General features: G+C 43.0%; 1 protein-coding gene across 2 annotated transcripts; it reads right to left on the bottom strand.

The window, feature by feature from the left end:
* Positions 1-49: 49 nt before the first annotated feature.
* LOC139371159 (4'-phosphopantetheine phosphatase-like) lies at positions 50-20,215 on the bottom strand. Of its 2 annotated transcripts, none has more exons than XM_071111281.1 (19): positions 20,080-20,215; positions 19,622-19,704; positions 18,867-19,075; positions 18,559-18,742; positions 18,378-18,470; positions 9,870-10,023; positions 9,106-9,287; positions 8,530-8,611; positions 8,284-8,384; positions 7,258-7,413; positions 7,024-7,136; positions 6,730-6,817; positions 6,334-6,485; positions 6,153-6,208; positions 5,990-6,039; positions 5,686-5,790; positions 5,417-5,517; positions 5,252-5,320; positions 50-1,572 (listed from the first exon to the last, which is right to left on the bottom strand). In XM_071111281.1, exons 1-19 carry the CDS (start codon positions 20,198-20,200, stop codon positions 1,317-1,319), a joined length of 2,355 nt encoding a protein of 784 aa, XP_070967382.1. In that variant the 5' UTR covers positions 20,201-20,215; the 3' UTR covers positions 50-1,316. The 2 variants fall into 2 exon arrangements, with proteins under 2 accessions (XP_070967382.1, XP_070967384.1); XM_071111283.1 differs by having other exon boundaries at positions 20,097-20,208.
* Between the last annotated feature and the right edge of the window lie 1,996 nt (positions 20,216-22,211).

Raw genomic sequence — 22,211 nt, 5'->3', positions numbered from 1 at the left:
AAAATTCCTTAAGTACCGCCCTCCAAAAGCAACACAATTAACACAAAGAGAAATTGCATGACTTTAATAAAATAAATTCACATTTAATTACAAGTGATTGTAAAGAGAACAATAATTTCCCTAAATGTCATCATGAACCCATGTAATGCAAATGAATTGTATTTACACTTATTTACAAATGACAATACACGATCAATCCACAGGTTAAGCAAATAAAGTCATGGAAACATTTGGACAGCAATGCCTCAACCCAACAAAAACTCCTTGAATTTACAAAGGCTGCCAACATAATGTTATTGATAAAAAGATAGCACATTTTTAAGCTATAAAATTACCTTAAATACACTTTGACAGCTCTCAGAACATCTAATGAATAACAAAATATCCGTATCATTAATTTGGTTGTTAGGAGCTCATGTTCACATGAAAATACTGCCACCTTCTGTAATTACATTTTTTAACCCCTCAATAAAGTGCCAAAAATTCCCTGCAACATTTTAGCTTCTCAGGCAATGATCACAATTAAGTGAATAATCTCAATTGACCTAGTGGCAGTGAAGAAAGGAGGAAAATCTTGGGATTCAAAAGGAAGACAAAACACAAACCCATAGAAAAGACACTCATGTAGCCCCTGGTAACAAACACCCATGTTTCTCCTGCAATAGAAATTAAACCAGGTTGGTTACATTTCGAACGAGCTATGCTTTTTATCACTCCCACATTTCAAGGCACATCTACCATATATTTGTGAAGCATCACTACAGATTGCTATAATTACCCTGGTAGCACAGCACTCGCAAAGCATCTCTTCACCACTGAAAGGGGCACATTGTTGTCATGGTAACCATTGGGATGCTGTAAGTAAACAGCAGGGTACTAATAACCTGTCTATAAATGCAGTTAGTAGAGGATCTCACTTGCATTGACAGTCAATCTGCAAAGAGGACACCTCTACCACTGACAAGTTTGTCTGTTCTGATACCATAACTATAATTTTGGCAGTGATCTGCAAGAACACAAGATGGTGCAAAGTACGGTTGTATTTTCAAAAAAGGAAGACATTTAAACATTGAGGTTACTAAGCGATGTTATACTCTACCCTGTTTTGACATCCTTGCTAAAATAGGCTGCCAAGTTTTCAAATCAATCCAAGCCCACTGAAACTGATCTTAAAAACTCCTCCCTGTACAATCTGCATATTAATCATCATGAGTCGGTGAAATCAACCCCATCACAGCTAGCTGGACCTCTCCAACTTGTACCGGAAACAGTTCAACCTGTCCCATAAATCAGACTTCAAAAGGAGAGTGATGAGATCATGAAGGCGTCACAGGAACATGATCCAGGGTGGTGGGTTTTTTGTCTAGTGGCACCTCGTACTTGAAGACCACACTGAAGAGCTTGCCTCCCAGTCGGTCAGCCAGCCAGGAGTTCTTAATGACTGCCATCTTGAGGCTCTCACAGCTCAACAAGGCGTAGTAGTTGGTGTGGATGGCCCGGCCCATGCCCTCGATGATCACCAGGTCTGTGTGGCGTTCCCGCACAACCCCAGCCAACACCTTGTCCAAACGGCTGAGGGGAGAGAAATTATCATATTTACAGGAATAACCTTAAAACATGTATATTAGAAGAATTACTTAGTAACTACACTGAACAAAGATATACATGTAGCATCCAACAATTTCAAAGATTTTACTGAGTTACAGTTCATAAGGAAATCAGTCGTCAATTGAAATACACTGCTCAAAAAAATAAAAGGGAACACTTAAACACAATGTAACTCCAAGTAAATCACACTTCTGTGAAATCAAACTGTCCACTTAGGAAGCAACACTGATTGACAATACATTTCACATGCTGTTGTGCAAATGGAATAGACAACAGGTGGAAATTATAGGCAATTAGCAAGACACCCCCAATAAAGGGGTGGTTCTGCAGGTGGTGACCACAGACCACTTCTCAGTTCCTATAAGTCCTGGCTGATGTTTTGGTCACTTTTGAATGCTGGCGGTGCTTTCACTCTAGTGGTAGCATGAGACGGAGTCTACAACCCACACAAGTGACTCAGGTAGTGCAGCTCATCCAGGATGGCACGTCAATGCGAGCTGTGGCAAGAAGGTTTGCTGTGTCTGTCAGCGTGTCCAGAGCATGGAGGCGCTACCAGGAGACAGGCCAGTACATCAGGAGACGTGGAGGAGGCCGTAGGAGGGCAACAACCCAGCAGCAGGACCGTTACCTCCGCCTTTGTGCAAAGAGCAGGAGGAGCACTGCCAGAGCCCTGCAAAATGACCTCCAGCAGGCCACAAATGTGCATGTGTCTGCTCAAACGGTCAGAAACAGACTCCATGAGGGTGGTATGAGGGCCCGACGTCCACAGGTGGGGATTGTGCTTACAGCCCAACACCGTGCAGGACGTTTGGCATTTGCCAGAGAACACCAAGATTGGCAAATTCGCCCCTGGCACCCCGTGCTCTTCACAGGTGAAAGCAGGTTCACACTGAGCACATGTGACAGACGTGACAGAGTCTGGAGACGCCGTCGAGAAAGTTCTGCTGCCTGCAACATCCTCCAGCATGACCGGTTTGGCGGTGGGTCAGTCATGGTGTGGGGTGGCATTTCTTTAGGGGGCCGCACAGCCCTACATGTGCTCGCCAGAGGTAGCTTGACTGCCATTAGGTACCGAGATGAGATCCTCAGACCCCTTGTGAGACCATATGCTGGTGCGGTTGGCCCTGGGTTCCTCCTAATGCAAGACAATGCTAGACCTCATGTGGCTGGAGTGTGTCAGCAGTTCCTGCAAGAGGAAGGCATTGATGCTATGGACTGGCCCGCCCGTTCCCCAGACCTGAATCCAATTGAGCACATCTGGGACATCATGTCTCGCTCCATCCACCAATACCACGTTGCACCACAGACTGTCCAGGAGTTGGTGGATGCTTTAGTCCAGGTCTGGGAGGAGATCCCTCAGGAGACCATCCGCCACCTCATCAGGAGCATGCCCAGGCGTTGTAGGGAGGTCATACAGGCACATGGAGGCCACACACACTACTGAGCCTCATTTTGACTTGTTTTAAGGACATTACATCAAAGTTGGATCAGCCTGTAGTGTGGTTTTCCACTTTAATTTTGAGTGTGACTCCAAATCCAGACCTCCATGGGTTGATACATTTGATTTCAATTGATCATTTGTGTGATTTTGTTGTCAGCACATTCAACTATGTAAAGAAAAAAGTATTTAATAAGAATATTTCATTCATTCATATCTAGGATGTTATTTTAGTGTTCCCTTTATTTTTTTGAGCAGTGTACATTCATTAGACCCTAATCTATGGATTTCACATGACTGGGAATACAGATATGCATCTGTTGGCCACTAACACCTTTAAAAAAGGAAGGGGATTGGATCAGAAAACCAGTCAGTAGCTGACGTGAACAACATTTGCCTCATGCAGCGCGACATCTCCTTTGCATAGAGTTTATCAGGCTGTTGATTGTGGCCTGTTGTCCCACTCCTCTTCAATGGCTGTGCGAAGTTGCTGGATATCGGTGGGAACTGGAACGCGCCGTTGTGCACGTCGATCCAAAGCATCCCAAACATGTTCAATAGGTGACATGTCTGGTGAGTATGCAAGCCATGGAAAAACGGGGACATTTTCAGCTTCTGGAATTGTGTACGGATCCTTGCGACATGGAACAGTGCATTATCATGCTGAAACATTTATGACATGACAATAGCAGGATCTTATCACGGAATCTCTGTGCATTCAAACCGGAATCGATAAAATGCACGTGTTTGTTGTCCGTAGCTTATGCCTGCCCATACCATAAGAACTGGTACATTATTGATACTGACCCACAATTGAAACACATTTTTAAATATCCCCCACAAATGTGGCCGATGTGCTCAATGCAGCTTTACGTACAAAGGCAACTCATTTACCCACCCTTGTACAGGACAAATACTTAAGATCAAGGGCCTGTTTACCTGCATGTCCACCAATGACATTTTCAACATGTAAATAACATTGTGGTCTGTCTCACATAGCGAAAACCCATAGAAGCCTTAAGACACGCATATTGCTGCAGTGCTCACTGATCCGGACATGTGAGACAAAATCTGGTTGCTGATCATTTTGTACACGCTGGAATCCTATTAGCTCTCTGAGATACATTGGAATAGAAATGGTCAAGATGTCACACAGGGGAGGGGACATTGAGAGTTAACTTCTTCAAAGGGAATCTTTCTGGATCCACAGGCTGAACACTCTCCTCTTGGCCTTTATGGAGGAGTTTGACTTGAAACCATTTTTATAGTTTCAATGTCTAAATAGTTTTTAAAAATCCTAATTGAATATTGTATGTATATTACTGTAAATATTGATCACATTCCCTGTGTATGATCATATATTTTGATCCATTGAATGTTAATATGTGAAACTACGTAATATAAAAATAATGACCTGTTTCAGGAAGTGATGTCACTCAGTACTGCCCCTATATATAGGACCTTCCACCCTCACCTGGGATATGGATGTCTGATGAAGACCGAAGGGTCGAAACGTTGTTAATAAATACCACCTGGAAGCATGAGTGCAGCGTTTTCCTTTATGCTTTCCATGAGTTTGCCTACAACTCCAGCACCTGTGGAAAGTACCTGGATGAGCACATGTTCTTCAGCTTTGGTACATGCCCATACCATAACAGAGTGCCCAATGGTGGCGGTGGGGTTCACAATGTCGACATCAGCAAACCACTCACCCACACAACGCCATGCCCGGTACTCTTGAAACCGGAATACATCTGTGAAGAGCACACTTCCAGTGGCCATCGAAGTTGAGCCTTTGCCCACTGCAGTCGGTACCGACGCTGAAACTGGAGTCAGGTCAAGACCCTAGTAAGGACAACGAGCACTCAGATGAGCTTCTCTGAGACGGTTTCTGACAGTTTGTGCAGAAATTGTTTGGCTATGCAAACTCAGTTTCATCAGCTGTCTGGGTGGCTTGTCTCTGACAGTCCCGCAGGTGAAGAAGAAGCCGTATGTGGAAGTCTATGCTGGCGTGGTGTGAGGCCGGTTGGACGTACTGCCAAATTCTTTAAAATGACGTTGAAGGTAGCTTATGGTACAGAAATTAACATTCAATTCTCTGGCAACAGCTCTGGTGGACATTCCTGCAGTAAGGTTGTTTTTAAACATAGTTAACACAGGTATGTAACGTTGAAATAGAATTCATACATAGGAAATAAAACAAACCTTAAGTCTAAGCACGGAGAGCTGGAGCCACTCTGGACTAGCGTCAACCTGTCCTCCTTCACAGCAGACCTGAAAAACAAATTAAATGGCATTGAAATGGTGGGAAAGGATCACTGTATCCATAATCCAGTCACAAATGCAGTGCTAAAAGATTTAAATACTCACTGTATGACTGGATCCATTGCAGCTATTCTTTCAGTCAAGATCTGCAGTTCATTGTTTGTTACATCATTTAGAGCTGGGCTTGAGTTGCTGGCAAGGACTACCTGGAAAACAGCAAATGCAGGGTGTCAAAGGCCCAAAAATATCATAAAGTGGAAAAAAGTTAATCTTGCTTCGGTCATCGTGTTTTATTAAATCCAGTGTGTATTTGAAGGGTTGGTGAAGGTGACAGCGTTTCAAGATATTAGGGGGTGGACAGTGTGGTTCCTTACCTCTGTTCCCCTGCAGAGAAGCTCTCTGACAAATGGGAAGACTCCCAGTATGATGTCTATTCCACTATTATCTACGAAAAATAATGCACACTTATGAGGTGGGCCCTGCAAAAGAAAGCCAGTAGGCATGGTATTCAATTACTGTTCCACAGCATGAAGTCATACACATCTTTGGGACAAATCCTAAATTGAGATTCAGGCACAGAACTTCTGTGGAGCTTAAGTTAGGATGTGGCCCATAACAAGAATACAGCTAAAATAATCAATTTAAACACTAACGTCAGAAAACAGTGTAAATTCTTACATTCAGTCTCTCGAGCCATTGGTCATAGTTGTCGATAAGCCACGGCCGCTCTATGGAGAAAACATGACTCATTATGTAGCCTAAGTAGGTTACAGCAGCAATATAAAATGCAGGATCCATTTAAATATCCAAATGTTTTCCCAGTCAACAAGGGCTTTCATACCTTCCAATTGTCGTTTCGCCTGTTCAAAGCCAAACTCCGGATCAGACTCCAGAACACTAAGTGAAAACGTGAGCGACAGTCTTTGTTCATTCAAAATGGCCATATAATTCTCAAGAATATATATAGCCAGAATTTGTCATAATAATCATCCATAGTCCCAAATTAAGGAGTGCAGACTCACTCTGAAACAGCCTTGGCTCCCCAGTCAAAGACGTTCCCAGCCAGGAGGCCCCTGACCAGGGCAAACTGCCTCTGCTCCCAGCTCAGCTCCTCCAGGGACTTGACTGCCTTCTGGAAGTACTTGAGGGCCATGTCATTCTCCCTCTGCTTGATCTGTGGAAGATGAAGACAAAACTGAGACACAGAAGCTTCCAACTTCTCACAGCTAATCTACCACATTAGCAAATCATATAATGACAGACACTAATCAAGGCAAGTGGACATGAAATGACATCAAAATGCACCCAAGACCACATGTGCAAGCTTCATCATTAGATGACCAGAAAAAGATAAGCACTGGAGCATGTATTGGGAACCGTGAACAGAGGAAAAAGAGTGCTATAGAATCCAGTCAAACCTTCGAGTAGGGGTCAGGGAAGTTGAACTCGTTTAAACAGTGTTCTCTTGTGTCTAAAAGACTTCTGACAGTGAGGGATCCATAAGCACTACAGGTGAGAAGAGAAGTACTCTACATTAGCAGACAAAAACACATACAGATTGCACAGGAAACAGTGAGACTTCATGTACAAGAGTCAATTTCATCCACTACTTGGGAGGCCTTCAAAGATATGCATCTACATAAATGATCAAGAAATAGCTCTATTAGTCTAACAGCCTTTAAAAAAGGATCTGCAGCTGTGGCTCCCCTTACAAAGGCTGGTGGCGGAGGGTTTGCAGCTTGTGCAGGTACTTGTGCCGGAACTTCTCCGCTCGTTCAGCAGCCTCTGGTAGATCAGGCTGGCTGGCCACAGCTCTTTTTACCACCTGTCCAAAGCACATCACCCAGATCGGCAATTTTAAAAGCAACCAGGTTGAGGACTCGCTGTGTGTGCAATGCAATGTGTGTATTGATGAATAGACCAGTAGAAGATGCTCTGCCTCTTACCCCATCCAGGGCCTCCTCAAAGCAGTAGAGCCAGTACTCCCGTGCAAGGGCATCCTCTGAGAGGTCCACTGTGTCTGGGATGTAGGAGGACGGGTCCTGCAGCAGGGGCAGATTCACGAGCTGCCTCTCCAGACGATCCATCTCCAACATGTCAAACTGGAGCCGGACAAGAGACACACTAAGCACTGCAAATAGTGCTGGGCTAATGCACTCATGCACACATCAAAGTAAAACCAAAGCAACCAGACTCCGTCAAACGTCATAAAAAATGCCAATATATCAGTTTTCAATACCCCACCTAGTGGTCAGTGAGCTGACAATAGCATGTGTCAAGCTCCATATCACTCAGGGACAATTACACTGTCAGTGCAGTCGACACACACATCAAAGTTTAGATGTACCCTATACCTGATTACTATTCTCCAGTGTCACAGGTGACTTTAAGGTTGGTTATAACACGTCACAACACAATTCAAAACAGTGACTGCTAAAAGCAACACTTCAAACGCTGTTAAACAATGCAATGTGAAAGGAAAAGGCTGGCATTTGGCAGTTAATGCAACAATTGTCTCTGAAACCTTACTTAACCCAATGTGAATGTTAGAGCAGGTGTAGAGCTACAAAGCCAGAAGCATGAGGAAATATTTAGCCCTAATCAAACCACTACACACAGAGCATGAGGAAGTACTTACGGGAAACTGAGGAAAGGGTTACAGTAGGTAAACAGATGTAAGATATGGTGGATATGAAGAGAAGAGATGAAAACAATCAAATGTTAGATGAAATTATCAATGAAGGTTGTTGTCACACCAGGCCTGTGGATTTTAAAAAGGACAGCAGTGGTGACATTTCCACAGAAAATATCAAATCTACAATTATCTCAGAAATAAGATAAAAGGGTAGTGGGGTGAATTGCTAAAATGGTTAATGAAATGTCACCAAAATTAAATGGCAACAAGTGGGTTATGAGCGCACCCTAGTGGTCCAAAGCTGACCTTAAGGTATTTTCCTCTACAAAGGACTTACTGTTCCACTGCGTGCACGTTGCATGGGGTTCAGGTCTGGAGAGGTACTCATCAGGCCAGAGCTCCCAGCATAGTTCTCCCCCCAACTGTACTGGTTAGGATCTAGATGACGTGACAATTATAATACCAGTGAAAACGACTCAAAAAGAACGAACTTCTCAACAACAGGAAAATGCAAATCAAACAAAGGTGTGCCAGTGCCACTTTCTGTCATGAAGAAATTCCATAGAGGAAAACATCAACTTACTGTCTTCCTCTGCTCCCTTGAGAAAGGCACCAATAGTACCCAGATAGCCTTCATGTCTCAGGAACAGCGCCTGGACTTCACCCTGCAAAAATAATAATAATATCCACATCCAGTCAGAAGGAACCATGTCTAACTCTCATTACACTTGCAGATTGTATCATGTAAAAGTAGCCTATGGGGACAATATAATCAAACCTGTCATGTCAATGTTTGTTTTTTTCTAACTGCCCACACAAATGTCTCCATCTGAAAAAGTAAATCATTTACCTGTGAGGTGAGTTCTGTTAGGTGGGGTTCTGTTACTTGCTGCGTAACAGAACCCAAAGACATTGAATTCAGGAAAAATGGTATATTTCCATGCTACTGTGTAAATACAGCAAGGCAGATTTGGTTGAGCTGGTTTTCAAGCTCTGAGCCAGGCCCATATCCCTGATTTTAGTCAGCTGACATCAGATCAAGCTCTTTCAGGGCTAAATCTAGAGCTCAATCAAATGTACCTGAGAGCAAAACCTAGATTGAGATGCTTGTTAGGAGGTACAAACAATGCTTGTTTAGGAGGTACATTGGGGGGCTTGCCTTGGTGAAGAAGTTGATACTGTAAGTGATGGTGTGCATAGTGACAGGGTGTCCTCGGATGAAGAAACCCCCAAAGTAGACCCTGGTCAAGTTGTGGAGCCGGGCATAGAGGCAGGCCAGCTGCCCAATGTCATTGCTGATCATATGGAGCAGGCTCTTAGCCATATCTTCTTTAGAGAACTCTAATTCAGGAGGAAACAAAAGTAAGTCAACATACAGCCAAGTGAAGATCCAGAAACATGGAGTCACTCTAGACAACAAGCCAAGGTCCCATTGAAGTAAGTACAGTGTTGGTTTATGTATTGACTGTTTGTCTCAGGTATTATTGGCATTACATTAAAAACATTAACTATCTAATAGAGTGAGTGAATGAGTTGCTTGCTTTGCCTCCATGGCTGTCTGCCTCATCTATTTCTCAACAGTAACCACACAGCCTAGAGGGGACAAGGCCACAGTAACTGGGTTACAAGTCATCAATCTGTTAGTGCTAAACAGGAATGTAACCTACATTACAGTATATGGCAGTGGAGGCTGGTGTGAGGACCTATAGGAGGACGGGATCATTGTAATGGCTGGAATGGAACGTATCAAACATATGTTAACTCCGTTCCATTTCAGCAATTACAATGAGCCTGTCCTCCTATAGGTCCTCCCACCAGCTTCCGCAGGTAGATTGCATACCAGGGAGTCCGCTCCTGAAGACAATGAAAAACAGGTTATGGGGCCAAAGAATAAACATACTGCAAGGGCTCTGTTCTCTTTACCTTTGTCAGCCGTAGCAGATTTTCCGAAGCTGCTTGCGATAAGGTCCCCAGTCAAGCCCAAGGACACATAAGATCCCCCGTAGATGTCTTTGACTAGCATGTCAACACTTGTGTGCTGTCCCTTCGAAGCCAACTGAAGTAGTTCATCAAATCTCTAGGAGGTGAGAGCAGGAGGACATTGGAGTACAGTAGTTTTAAAAACAGCACTTTAACCCAGATAGCCAAGCTATTTTGTAACATCCATGTTTTTTTCTGGATTAAAATGGGGCTTAGGTGGTTAGCGTGGCGATTGGTGCAGTTGCCAACCATGTTTAAGAGGCCCTCCTGTTGACACAATCACTGACATGAACCCTGCAAAATAAATACTTGCACACACACCAGATTAGCTGACCAAAGCCAATTAAATGGTTTTTTAAATGCAAGATTGTATGTACAGTGCATTCAGAAAGTATTTAGACCACTTGACTTCTTCCACATTTTGTTACGTTAGTTACTTTGCATTTCTAAAATGGGTTAAATGAAATTTTCATCAATCTACACACAATAACTACAAAGCGAAAACAGTATTTTGAAATGTTTGCAAATTTATAAAAAATACAGAAATATCTTATTTACATAAGTACTCAGACCCTTTGCTATGAGACTCAAAATTGAGCTCAGATGCATCCTGTTTCCATTGATCATCCTTGAGAAGTTTCTACAACGTAATTGGAGTCAACCTGTGGTAAATGAAATTGATTGAACATGATTTGGAAAGGCACACACCTGTCTATATAAAAGTTCCCACAGCTGACAGTGCATGTCAGAGAAAAAAACCAAGCCATGAGGTCGATGCAATTGACCATAGAGCTCAGACAGGATTGTGCTGAGGCACAGATCTGGGGAAGGGTACCAAAACATGTCTGCAGCATTGAAGGTCCCCAAGAACACAGTGGCCTCCACCATTCTTAAATGGGAGAATTTTGGACCCACCAAGACTCTTCCTAGAGCTGGCCACCCAGACAAACTGAGCAATCAGGGGAGAAGGGCCATGGTCAGCGAGGTGTTCCAAGAATCCGATGGTCGCTCCAGAGTTCCACTGTGGAGATGGGAGAACCATCTCTGCAGCACTCCACCAATCAGGCCTTTATGGTAGCGTGGCAAGACGGAAGCCACTCCTCAGTAAAAGGTATAACAGCCTGCTTGGAGTTTGCCAAAAGGCACCTAAAAGGACTCTCAGACCACGAGAAACAAGATTCTCTGGTCTGATGAAACCAAGATTGAACTGGTTAGCCTGAATGCCAAGCGTCACGTCTGGAGGAAACTTGGCACCAGGTTGGGGATGTTTTTTAGCAGCAGGGAATGGGAGACTAGTCAGGATTGAAGGAAAGATGAACAAAGCAAAGTACAGAGAGATCCTTGATGAAAACCTGCTCAGGACCTCAGACGGGGGCAAAGGTTCACCTTCCAACAGGACAACTACCCTAAGCACACAGCCAAGACAACACAGGCATGGCTTCAGGACAAGTCTCTGAATGCCCTTAAGTGGCCCAACCGGAGCCCAGACTTGAACCCTTATCGATCAACTCTGAGACCTGAAAATAGCTGTGCAGCGACACTCCCCATGCAACCTGAATTTTTTTTAAAAATACATTTTAGAATAAGGCTGCAATGTAACAAAATGTGGAAAAAGTTAATGGTCTGAATGCACATGACTTCTCTGTCAAGTGTGATAATGTGATTGGCTCCATTGATAATTGTGTTCATAGGTTGGAAATCAACCTAATAGATGTCACTAGTCTTCAAGCACACCTGTATGAATAAGGCAACAGGTTCTGATGGCATCTCTGCTTTTCTTCTAAAAAGATGTGCAGAGGAATTTACTCCGGCTTGGTGCCCTATCTTTCAGAGGTCTCTAGACTCCCATACAGTCCCATCTCTGTGGAAAAAGGCCATCATCACTCCAGTCCCCAAAATAAAATAATGACTATAGACCTGTTGGTCTGACCATCATAATGAAGTTCTGAAAAGATCTGTATCAATTTGCCTATAAGAAAAGTTGCAGGACTGATGATGCAATCAACACCATAGTGCATCTCATTGTTAAGAATCTGGAAACCCCAAGGCCTGTGTTAGACTGCCATTTATTGATTTAAGTTAAGCGTTTAACACAATACAGCCACACGTCGTACTCAGCAAGTTAAAGCAGATGGGTATTAACCCCTATACCATAAAGGTGGTACCACTCATTCATGACTAGCAGTACTCAGATTAGTTAACAGTACCCTCTCTGAGGCTATAGACATTAGCATGGGGGCCCCGCTGGGTTGTGTGAGTACACCCATCTTATTCACTCTGTACACAAATGAATGAACTAGCAGTAATCCTGATAAATATATTGTCCAGTTTTCTGATGATACTGCCATTCCTGGTCTGATGTCTAAAGATGCTGATACTACTGCGTACAGGTCAGATATTCAAACAAAACAAATTGGTGTTTGACCCCAATGGTGTTTCACCCTAAATCTGTCGGTGACCACGTGCCTGCGGTTGTCCACAATGCCATAGCACAGGTTAGTTTGTTCAAGTACCTGGGTGTACACATGGACAATATGCGGAGCTGGAAGGGCCAAGTAAAGGGCATGCTGCAGAGTCCAACAACACCTCCATTTCCTACGTAGACAAGGTTTTTGAAGTTGACCAGAAAATAATGCTCTGGGGCCTCCCGAGTGGTGCAGTGATTTAAGGCACTGCATCGCAGTGCCACTAGAGATCCTGGTTCGAGTCCAGGCTCTGTCGCGACCGGGAGACCCATGGGGTGGCACAACTGGCCCAGCGTCGTCCGGATTAGAGGAGGGTTTGGCCAGCAGGGAAGTTCCTGTCCCATTGCACACTAGCGACTTCTGTGTTTCCTCCGACACCTTGGTGCGGCTGGCTTCCGGGTTAATCGGGCATCGTGTCAAGAAGCAGTGCAGCTTGGCTGGGTTGTGATTGAGGACACACGGCTCTCGACCTTCACCTCTCCCGAGTCCGTACGGGAGTTGCAGCGAATGGGACAAGACTAATTACCATTGAATACCACAAAACTGTGGAGAAAAAGGAGTAAAAAATATTTTAAAAACAAAAGAATGCACGTTCTACCATGCAATCATAGAAGAAGTATGCTAAATTATTTCAGATCCATCCCATGTACTTCACTCTTAGTATCAGCTCCTCCCCTCAGGCAGATGCTATAGGGTCCCTCAAACACCTAAACCGCCATAAGGCTGAGCAGTGTTAGTACACCACTGACAGAATATGGGGAAATGTAAAGTATTATGCATGTGCCTATATGAGCAGTATAAGGGTAACGTGCAATGTATGTATTACACAGAGTATAAAAACATCAACACCTGCTCTTTCCATGAGAGACAGACCAGATGAATGCGAGGATCCCTTATTGATGTCACTTGTTAAAATCAGTGTAGATGGACAGGTTAAAGAAGGATTTTTAAGCCTCAAGAAAAATGAGACATGGATTGTGTGCCATTCGGAAGGTGAATGGGCAAGACAACAAAGGTAAGTTCCTTTGAACGGGGTATGGTAGTTGGTGCCAGACGCACTGGTGTGTTAAGAACTGCAACGCTGCTGTGTTTTTCATGCTCAACTGTTTCCTGTGTGCATCAAGAATGGTCTACCACTCAAAAAAGGACATGAAGCCAACTTGACAACTGTGGGAAGCATTGGAGTCAACATGGGCCAGCATCTCTGGAAAGCTTTGAACACCTTGTAGAGTCCATGACCAATTGAAGGTGGTAGTAAATGATTGTTTAATGGCATCAGACCAAGGCTCTGCATCGGTCCTCATGCTCCTAGACATTAGTGTTGCCTTTGACACCAATCACCACACTCTTTTGGAGAGATTGGAAACCCTAATTGGTCTACACGGACAAGTTCTTGCCTGGTTTAGATCTTATCTGTCGGAAAGATATCAGCTTGTCTCCGTGGATGGTTTGTCCTCTGACAAATCAATGATATATATGTTGTTTCGGTGTTCCTCAAGGTTCCGATTTCACCATCTATACACACAACCATTCAAAAGTTTGGGGTCACTTAAATATCCTCGTTTTTGAAAGAAAAGCAAATATTTTGTCCATTCAAATAACATCAAATTGATTCAGAAATACCATGTAGACATGGTTAACGTTGTAAATGACTATTGTAGCTGGAAACAGCAGATTTTTTATGGAATATCTACAGGCGTACAGAGGCAAATTATCAGCAACCATCACTCCTGTGTTCCAATGGCATGTTGTTAGCTAATCCAAGTTCATAATTTTAGAAGGCTAATTGATCATTAGAAAACCCTTTTGCAATTATGTTAGCACAGCTGAAAACTGAAATCTGAAACTGAAGATCTCATACAACACGGTGTACTCCTCCCTTCATTGAACAGCGCAAACTGGCTCTAAACAGAATAGAAAGAGGAGTGGGAGGTATTTTCTTTCAAAAACAAGGGCATTTCTAAGTGACCCCAAACTTTGAACAGTAGTGTATATTCTACCTCTTGGTGATGTCATTCGGAAACACAATATCAACTTTCACTGCTATGCAGACGACACACAGCTGTACATTTCGATGAAACATGGTGAAGCACCAAAATTATCTACCCTGGACGTATGTGTTTCAGACATAAGGAAATGGATGGCGTCAACATTTTAAAACAGAGATGCTAGTTCTAGGTCCCAAGAAACAAACAGATCTGCTGTTTGATCTGACATTTCATCTTGGTTATAAAGTCTCAAATAAAACTTTAGGAACTCGGCGTTACTCTAAACCCTGATCTCTTTTGACGAACATACACAAGAGTATGTGGACATCCCTTAAAAATGTGTGGATTCAGCTATTTCAGCCACACCCATTGCTGACAGGTGTATAAAATTGAGCACACCGCCATGCAATCTCCATAGACAAACATTGGCAGTAGAATGGCCTTACTGAAGAGCTCAGTGACTTTTAGCATGGCACCGTCATAGAATGCCACCTTTCCAACAAATCAGTTCATCAAATATCTACCCTGCTAGAGCTGGCCGGTCAACTGTAGGTGCTGTTATTGTGAAGTATAAATGTCTAGGAACAACAACGTCTCAGCCGCAAAGTGGTAGGGCACACAAGCTCACATAACAGGACCACCAAGTGCTGAGGTGCATAGGGCGTAAAAAGTCTGTTCTAGGTTGCAATCTCACTACCAAGTACCAAACTGCCTCTGGAAGCAACGTCAGCACAAGCAAGAACTGTTTTTCGGGAAAGTCATGAATATGGTTTTCCTTGGCCAAGCAGCCTCACTTCAGCCTAAGATCAGCATGCACAATGCAAAGCGTCGGCTGGAGTGTGTAAAGCTCGCCGCAAATGGACTCTGGAGCAGTGGAAAAGCGTTCTCTGGCTTGATGAATCACGTTTCACCATCTGCCAGTCCGACGGACGACTCCGGGTTTGGCGGATGCCAGGAGAAAGCTACCTGTCCGAATGCATAGTGCAAACTGTAAAACGTTTGGTGGGAGGAGGAATAATGGTCTGGGGCTGTTTTTCATGTTTCGAACAAGGCCCCTTAGTTCCAGTGAAGGGACATCTTAACGCTACAGCATACAATGACATTCTAGATGATTTTGTGCTTCCAATTTTGTGGCAACAGTTTGGGGAAGGCCCCCGCCTTCACTGTTTCAGCATGACAATGCCCCCATGCACAAAGTGAGATCCATACAGAAATGGTTTGTTGAGATCAGTTTGGATGAACTTGACTGGCCTGCAGACCCCTGACCTCAAATGCTCCACCCCCCCCCCCCCCAGTGTAATCTGGCCCAGGAGTGCGAAGATGAATGGCCATTGCAGTCTACTCTCGGCCTCAGACCCTATTACTGGCCTTCTAGCACTCTTCCATGCCATCCCTAGGAATCTTTTTTGCTAAACTTGACTCGAGTGGGTTGAGTTACTGTCGTGATATTCCTGCCTGTTTTTGCACCCTCTCGGGCTTGTGTAGTGGAGGAGATCTTTGTGGGCTATACTAATATACTAGTAAGCTGATATCTCTCTAGTGGTGTGGTGGCTGTGCTTTGGCAAACTGGGTGGGGTTATATCCTGCCTGGTTTGCACTGTCTGGGGGTATAGTCAGACAGGGCCAGTGTCCCCCGACCTCCCGTCTCAGCCTCCCGTATCTATGCTGCAATAGTCAATGTGCCGGGGGGCTAAGGTCAGTCTGTCCTATCTGGTGAAATTCCTGTCTTCTGTGAACTTAAGTGTGTGTATATTTTTTTCTCTCTCCCCCCCCTCAGCTATAAAAAGCCAACTGACATTTACTCCTGAGGTGCTGACCTGTTGCACCCTCTACAACCACTGATCAGAAAACCAGTCGTATCAGGTGTGACCCCCAGGGCCTAACATTAACTTTTTGGTCCACCAGCCAGTGTGGCAGATACAATATTTTTTTTACTCGGCAAAATATATAGATTTTTAAAATAAAAACAATCTGATGCCCATGCTTTTTAATGTTCCTAAAACAAGAAATGTGGTATGTTAAATGTAATTACATTTTGTGACCAGTCTTGTAATCAAAATATCAGAGACAAATGTTTAAGGCAGAGAGATTACCATGGTAACGGAGCCACTGGAGTCATGTCACGCGTCTGTCTGAGATCTGACTATTAGTTGAAGCAGCAGACTCAAACTAACGTTGAAAAACAACCAAGCTTGTGAACAAAACAATGTAAATAGACAAAACACTTTGTAGACTTTAGTCAATTAGACCAAGTTTTATGTCTGTGCTCAGCATCTCCAAAAATCTACAGTATCAGCACTTCACTCAGTGCGCACAGCTCCCCTGCCAGGCAGTGGTGGGATATAGGATGAATAATTATTTGTTTAATTATCAGCTATGAAACAAAACAGCATAAATACTTTGAAAATAGCTACTGCAGCATTTTTCTAACTAACATAAGACTGCTGAACAATTTATCAAATGGGCACCTGGACTATTTACATTGACACCAGCTTTATTTTTACACTGCTGCTACTCGCTGTTAATCATCTATGCATAGTCACTTTGCGCCTACCTTCAAGTACAAATTTCCACAACTAGTGGTTAGGGCGTTGGCCAGTAACCAAAAGGTTACTGGATCGAATCCCCGAGCTGACATGGTAAAAATCTGTTGTTCTGCCCCTGAGCAAGGCAGTTAACCCACTGTTCCCCAGGCGACAAAGACGTGGATGTTGATTAAGGCAGTCCCACACCTTTCTGATTCAGAGGGGTTGGGTTAAATGCAGAAGAAACATTTCAGTTGAAGGCATTCAGTTGTACAACTGACTAGGCATCCCCCTTTCCCTTACCTGTGCCCCCGCACATTGATTTGGTACCGGTACCCCTGTATACAGCCTCGTTAATGGTATTTTATTGTTAACTTTTTTTACTTTAGTTTAGTAAATATTTTTAAAACTTTTTATTGAGCGGCATTGTTGGTTAAGGGCTTGTATCTAAGCATTTCATGGTAAGGTCTACCTACATCTGTTGTACTCGGCGCATGTGACAAAAAAACATTTTATTAGATTATACTTTATTTTTTACTAATAAATGTAATGCTCGCAATGTAGAGCCATGGAAATTGACCAACGGGTCTGGTGAAATAGACATTCTTACCCGCCAATACCTAAATCTACCCGCACTTAGCAGGTGTTAATTTTATGCCCTAGTGACCACCATTTGCCTCATGCAGTGTGACATCGCCTTCACATAGAGTTGATCAGGCTGTTGGTTCCGTGAAGAGAATTTAATCGTGCCAGTGGCCATCAAAGGTGAAAATTTACTCACTGAAGTAAGTTATGATGCCAAACTGCAGTCAGGTCAAGACCCTGGTGAGGATGATGAACACACAGATGAGCTTCCCTTAGTTTGTGCAGAATATTTTTGGTTGTGTAAGCCCAAAGTTTCATCAGCTGTCCAGGTGGCTGGTCTTAGACACAGGTAAAGAAGCCCAATGTGGTCCTGGGCTGGTAACACGTGGTCTGCGGTTGTGAGGTCGGGAGGATGTACGGACAAATTATAAAACGAATGAGGCTTATGGTAGAGAAACTAACATTCAATTCTCTGGCAACAACTCTACTGGACATTCCTGCAGTCAGCATGCCAATTGCACACACCTTCAAAACTTGACAGATTTGTGGCATTGTGTAGTGTGACAAAACTTTACATTTTAAAGTGGGCATTTATTGTCCCCAGCACAAGGTGCATATTAATAATGGGCATGCTGTTTGGACATGGACTGCCGTCCAAGACTTTTCCACACAGAAAATCCCCTGAACCCTATTCAGAACGAGAGCTTGTAAGTACAGAGGGCAGTCTTCCTGATAATAAAAATAAAAGTTGCAGTAATGTCAACTGGCAAGATATTAGGCAAGAACCAACAGAAAATAAGACTATACATTTCAGTTCATTTGAGTAGCCTGACTTTTTAAAAAGCCTATTGCTTGAAGTGTCAGCATGGGGGTGAGGAGGGGTTTTACCTTTGTTTTTGTGAGCAGAGCTCCAAGGCCCCAGAACGTCCCCCCTCCTATGGAGCTTCCTCCAACACGCTCAAATGTATCCTCTGATTCAACCTGTTTGGAAATAAATTTTGTTTGTTGAATTAATTGGTACATAGGCCACATGTCACACCAGATCTAGATGAGTGTCAGGCATTGGTACCTTGATGATTGACACCCCTGAGCCAATGTTGATGAGCAGGTAAGGGAAGATGTCAGGGTGAGTGTTCTGGAAGCGGAATTCAGAGTCTGCATGCTTGACATAGACAAAAGCCTCGTGGGGGATGTTCCTCAGCACAAAGTTGCAGCCCTTAATCAGGCATGTCATTTCATCCTCCTTGTCCACCCTTGTCAAACCATGAAGAGCAGCTACATTATAATAAGCTCAACCTTATACCGGTCAAGCTGTCTTTAAAAATAAAGCTGTTTTAGATTTTAACAAAATACCTCAAAACATATTCCTTTTCTCACCTGAGCTTCAGTTTCTTCTCTATGAGATCTTTGAACTTATGAGCCCCTCCACCGGTGGCTTTGATGACTTTGGTGTCAGTGTTGACCAGGTGGTCTTTGATAAAGTCCAGGCAGGTTTCAATGTAGGCATTTTCAAACTTGATGAAGTGAAGGCGAGCCAAGATCTCCTCCTGCATTGAGATCTCATAGAGGGGGTCATCCTCAGTGTCCTGGTAAAGAGGGACACAGATAAAGAACCAGACCAAATCTGCAGACCTGAGACCTCCAGGGCAACCTGGGTGGGCTCAGTAAGACTTGTAAGTCTACATATTCACTGTCCCAAGGTACACAGCCTTTTGAAGCCCAACATCATGAATCAGTGGCCTATATGTCTACCACAAACCCCACACTCAAGCAATCCCATATTGGCTACTCTCTAATTAACACAGGCTTAGTTAGTTTACTTTTCTGTAGCTACATTCACACACCTTTATCAGGTTGGCCCATTGGAGACCTACGACTAAACAGTGCAGTGTGCTGAGAGATAAGAACAACTACTCTGGCACGAGTAATAACACTAATAACACTGCATAGCAGTGCACTTGGGCAGCAAATCACTTTTGCCCCTCAATTGAACACTGACATTTGATGTTACTGTTGCCGAGTAAATAGCACACTACACGTTGAACGCAAGCTCTTATTTAGCTGTGTCCTCTGCTCCATTGGACCTAACGTTTGTTACGGACAGTGTTGCAAAGTTTATTGACACCACATACCTTTGCAGTATGGTCGAATGACCGTACTTTCGCTACTTTGTGTTGAACAGTGGAGTAATAGGCGAGTTTCGTCAGAGAGCCACCTGTGGGAGGAACAAAAAGGTTTCTGCAGTCTCACGTGAGATAAATAAATCCATCAGTCAACTATTGACAACTCAGCCACTCTGGCGCAGCGGTCAAATTAGCTGGTTAGTTAGCTAGTTAGCTACAGGTTTCTCAAATGGCTATCTAGGCCATAAACAAACGCTAATTAGCCAGCTAACATTTATGTGGCAAACCAGTGGCGCGAAGATAACTTCGCAACTACTGGTAGCTAACTACAGTACTTAAATCAGCTAGTTTAGCTAGCCAGCCACACGTCGTTGCTTGCTAGCCTCTTGTGTGCCTGATGTGTTGTCAAAGTAACAAGACAAGTGAATATATTCAAGTAGCGATCTAAATATTAACTTAGTGTATACCTATGTCTATTGCGAACCTCTTTGCATTTTCCAAATTCCTGAAGATCTCATTGGGTGGAAGAGTTATGCTTTTATCCATGCTGTGACTACTCCTGTCTACTCTCTCACTTTCCGCCGCCATCTTGTGTTGCGCAATGACGTTCAGGTAACAAATAAATAATAATCCCTCAATGGAAAAATCTCTGGGGCGTTCAGGAGGACGCCACGTTTTGGAACGTTCAGACATGTAGAACAATGAATTGGTTCTATTCATGGAATTTCTATCTGCAACGTTCGATAACGTTTGGCAACTGAACATGGCCCTGGATTTCTGTGATAATGTGGTAGGTAATCTCTGGTCTTCTGTGATATTTTCTGTAAACCTACATACATACACATAGGTGAACATTTGGTAAAACACGAAGCTATTCGGCACACATTTGATGTGCAACTAAAATCAATATCATATCATCATAAACCTCCTGCATGTCATGCTGATGTGATGGGAATATCTTCATAACAAAATGGTCATTTGCAAGCATTTAACGTTTAGGCCTACGCCTACACAATTATTGAACTGAAATGTAAACTATCATAGTAAAGATAAGAAAAAGTAAATAAAGAACAATAAAAAAAAGTATTTAATTTGATTGTTTTTGAATTTATTAAAATCGTCTCAATGAGACACTGTGCAAAGTGATTATACATCACAAACAGAAACTTGGAAAAATCTCCAAGACATACTCTAACAGAGTATGGGCTGCCAGGTGGAGTATGGGGATATTGCCTACATTTACTGTCTTTACAATAGACACACCGTATTGTTGAAAATTAACAAGAGTTTTGAGAAAGTTTTTCTTCAGTATAGACATATTCAGGTAATGTATTATGATCTTAAAACAGATAAGGGTTTGCTTATCACAGAGAGTGATGATTACAGGTATAATAGGCTACCCAGTTTAGGTAAATCATCCTCACATGAATAATGATGCTGTAGTTTAGGTCCAATATTATCAAATGGATAACTGATAAATGCTTCATATAAGATGCTCAATATTATGTAAATCTTTATCAATACACAAATGTAGTGGAAACATTTGCTTATTCTCTAAGCTTTGACCTTAAAACAGATCATTAGACAATCACAAAAATATTGGTAATTTTAGGTAAAAGTCCTCAAAGAGGACTGTTAAAGTTGAATAAACACATAATCAACGTATTCAACACATATTTCACAAAACATAAAGGTTATGATGTCAATTATATAATACCATCACACAACAAAAATCTAATTTTCATGGACAATTGTCTTAGAATAATATAATAATAGTATAGGCCATTTAGCAGTACAACTTCTTGAGTACTACTGAAATTAACAGTCTCAATCACAGCAAGACTTTAAAAAACTATTGAATAAGGAGATAGAGAATATATCTTCCTATTGTCATTATTGTCCATGACAAATATGACATTAATATAGACCAACATGGTCCATTGTGTTTGTCTCAGAGTGGAACTCCAGTCTGTAAGACTCTACCAGGGCCTCCAGAGGGCGATGTTAACTGGACCCTTCGCTTTACTGATGTTGGCTGGAAGTGGAAGTGGCTCAGCAGTCTTCTCTGTGACAGTGTCTTCACCTCATCCTTGGACAGGACATGCACAATCTGAAGTGCACATCTGGAGTAACCAAGATTGACAGGTGCTGAGTATGAGTAGGAGCTCACTGGCTGGTACTGTTGCCGTCATCTCAGTAAGCATCATCTCCAGGATGTCACTTTTCCAGCTTGGAGTCAGGCTGCTGATTGAGGATCTCTGGACCCAGGAGAGACATGAGCTGCTCAACACTGCTGTTGATACTATCTCCACCACTGGCTTTCTTAGCTGTAAGAAGAGGAGAGTCATTAATAACATTGCTCAGCAATATGGCATTATTGAAATAAATAATAATCAAATCAAATTGAATAATGGTCCTTGAATTTGAATCTTTAGAGTGGATCAACCGGATGGAGAGTGACCTACCTAAATTGAGCTCCCCAACCTAGCACAACATCAGTAAAGAGAAGAGTCCAGTTAACATCGCCCTCTGGTGGCCCTAGTAGAGTCTTACAGACTGGAGTTCCACTCTGAGACAAACACAATGGACCATGTTGGTC

This window comes from Oncorhynchus clarkii, chromosome 17 (genome assembly GCF_045791955.1).
Source record: "Oncorhynchus clarkii lewisi isolate Uvic-CL-2024 chromosome 17, UVic_Ocla_1.0, whole genome shotgun sequence".
Taxonomy (NCBI): domain Eukaryota; kingdom Metazoa; phylum Chordata; class Actinopteri; order Salmoniformes; family Salmonidae; genus Oncorhynchus; species Oncorhynchus clarkii.
This window is presented reverse-complemented; position numbering and strand designations above follow the sequence as displayed.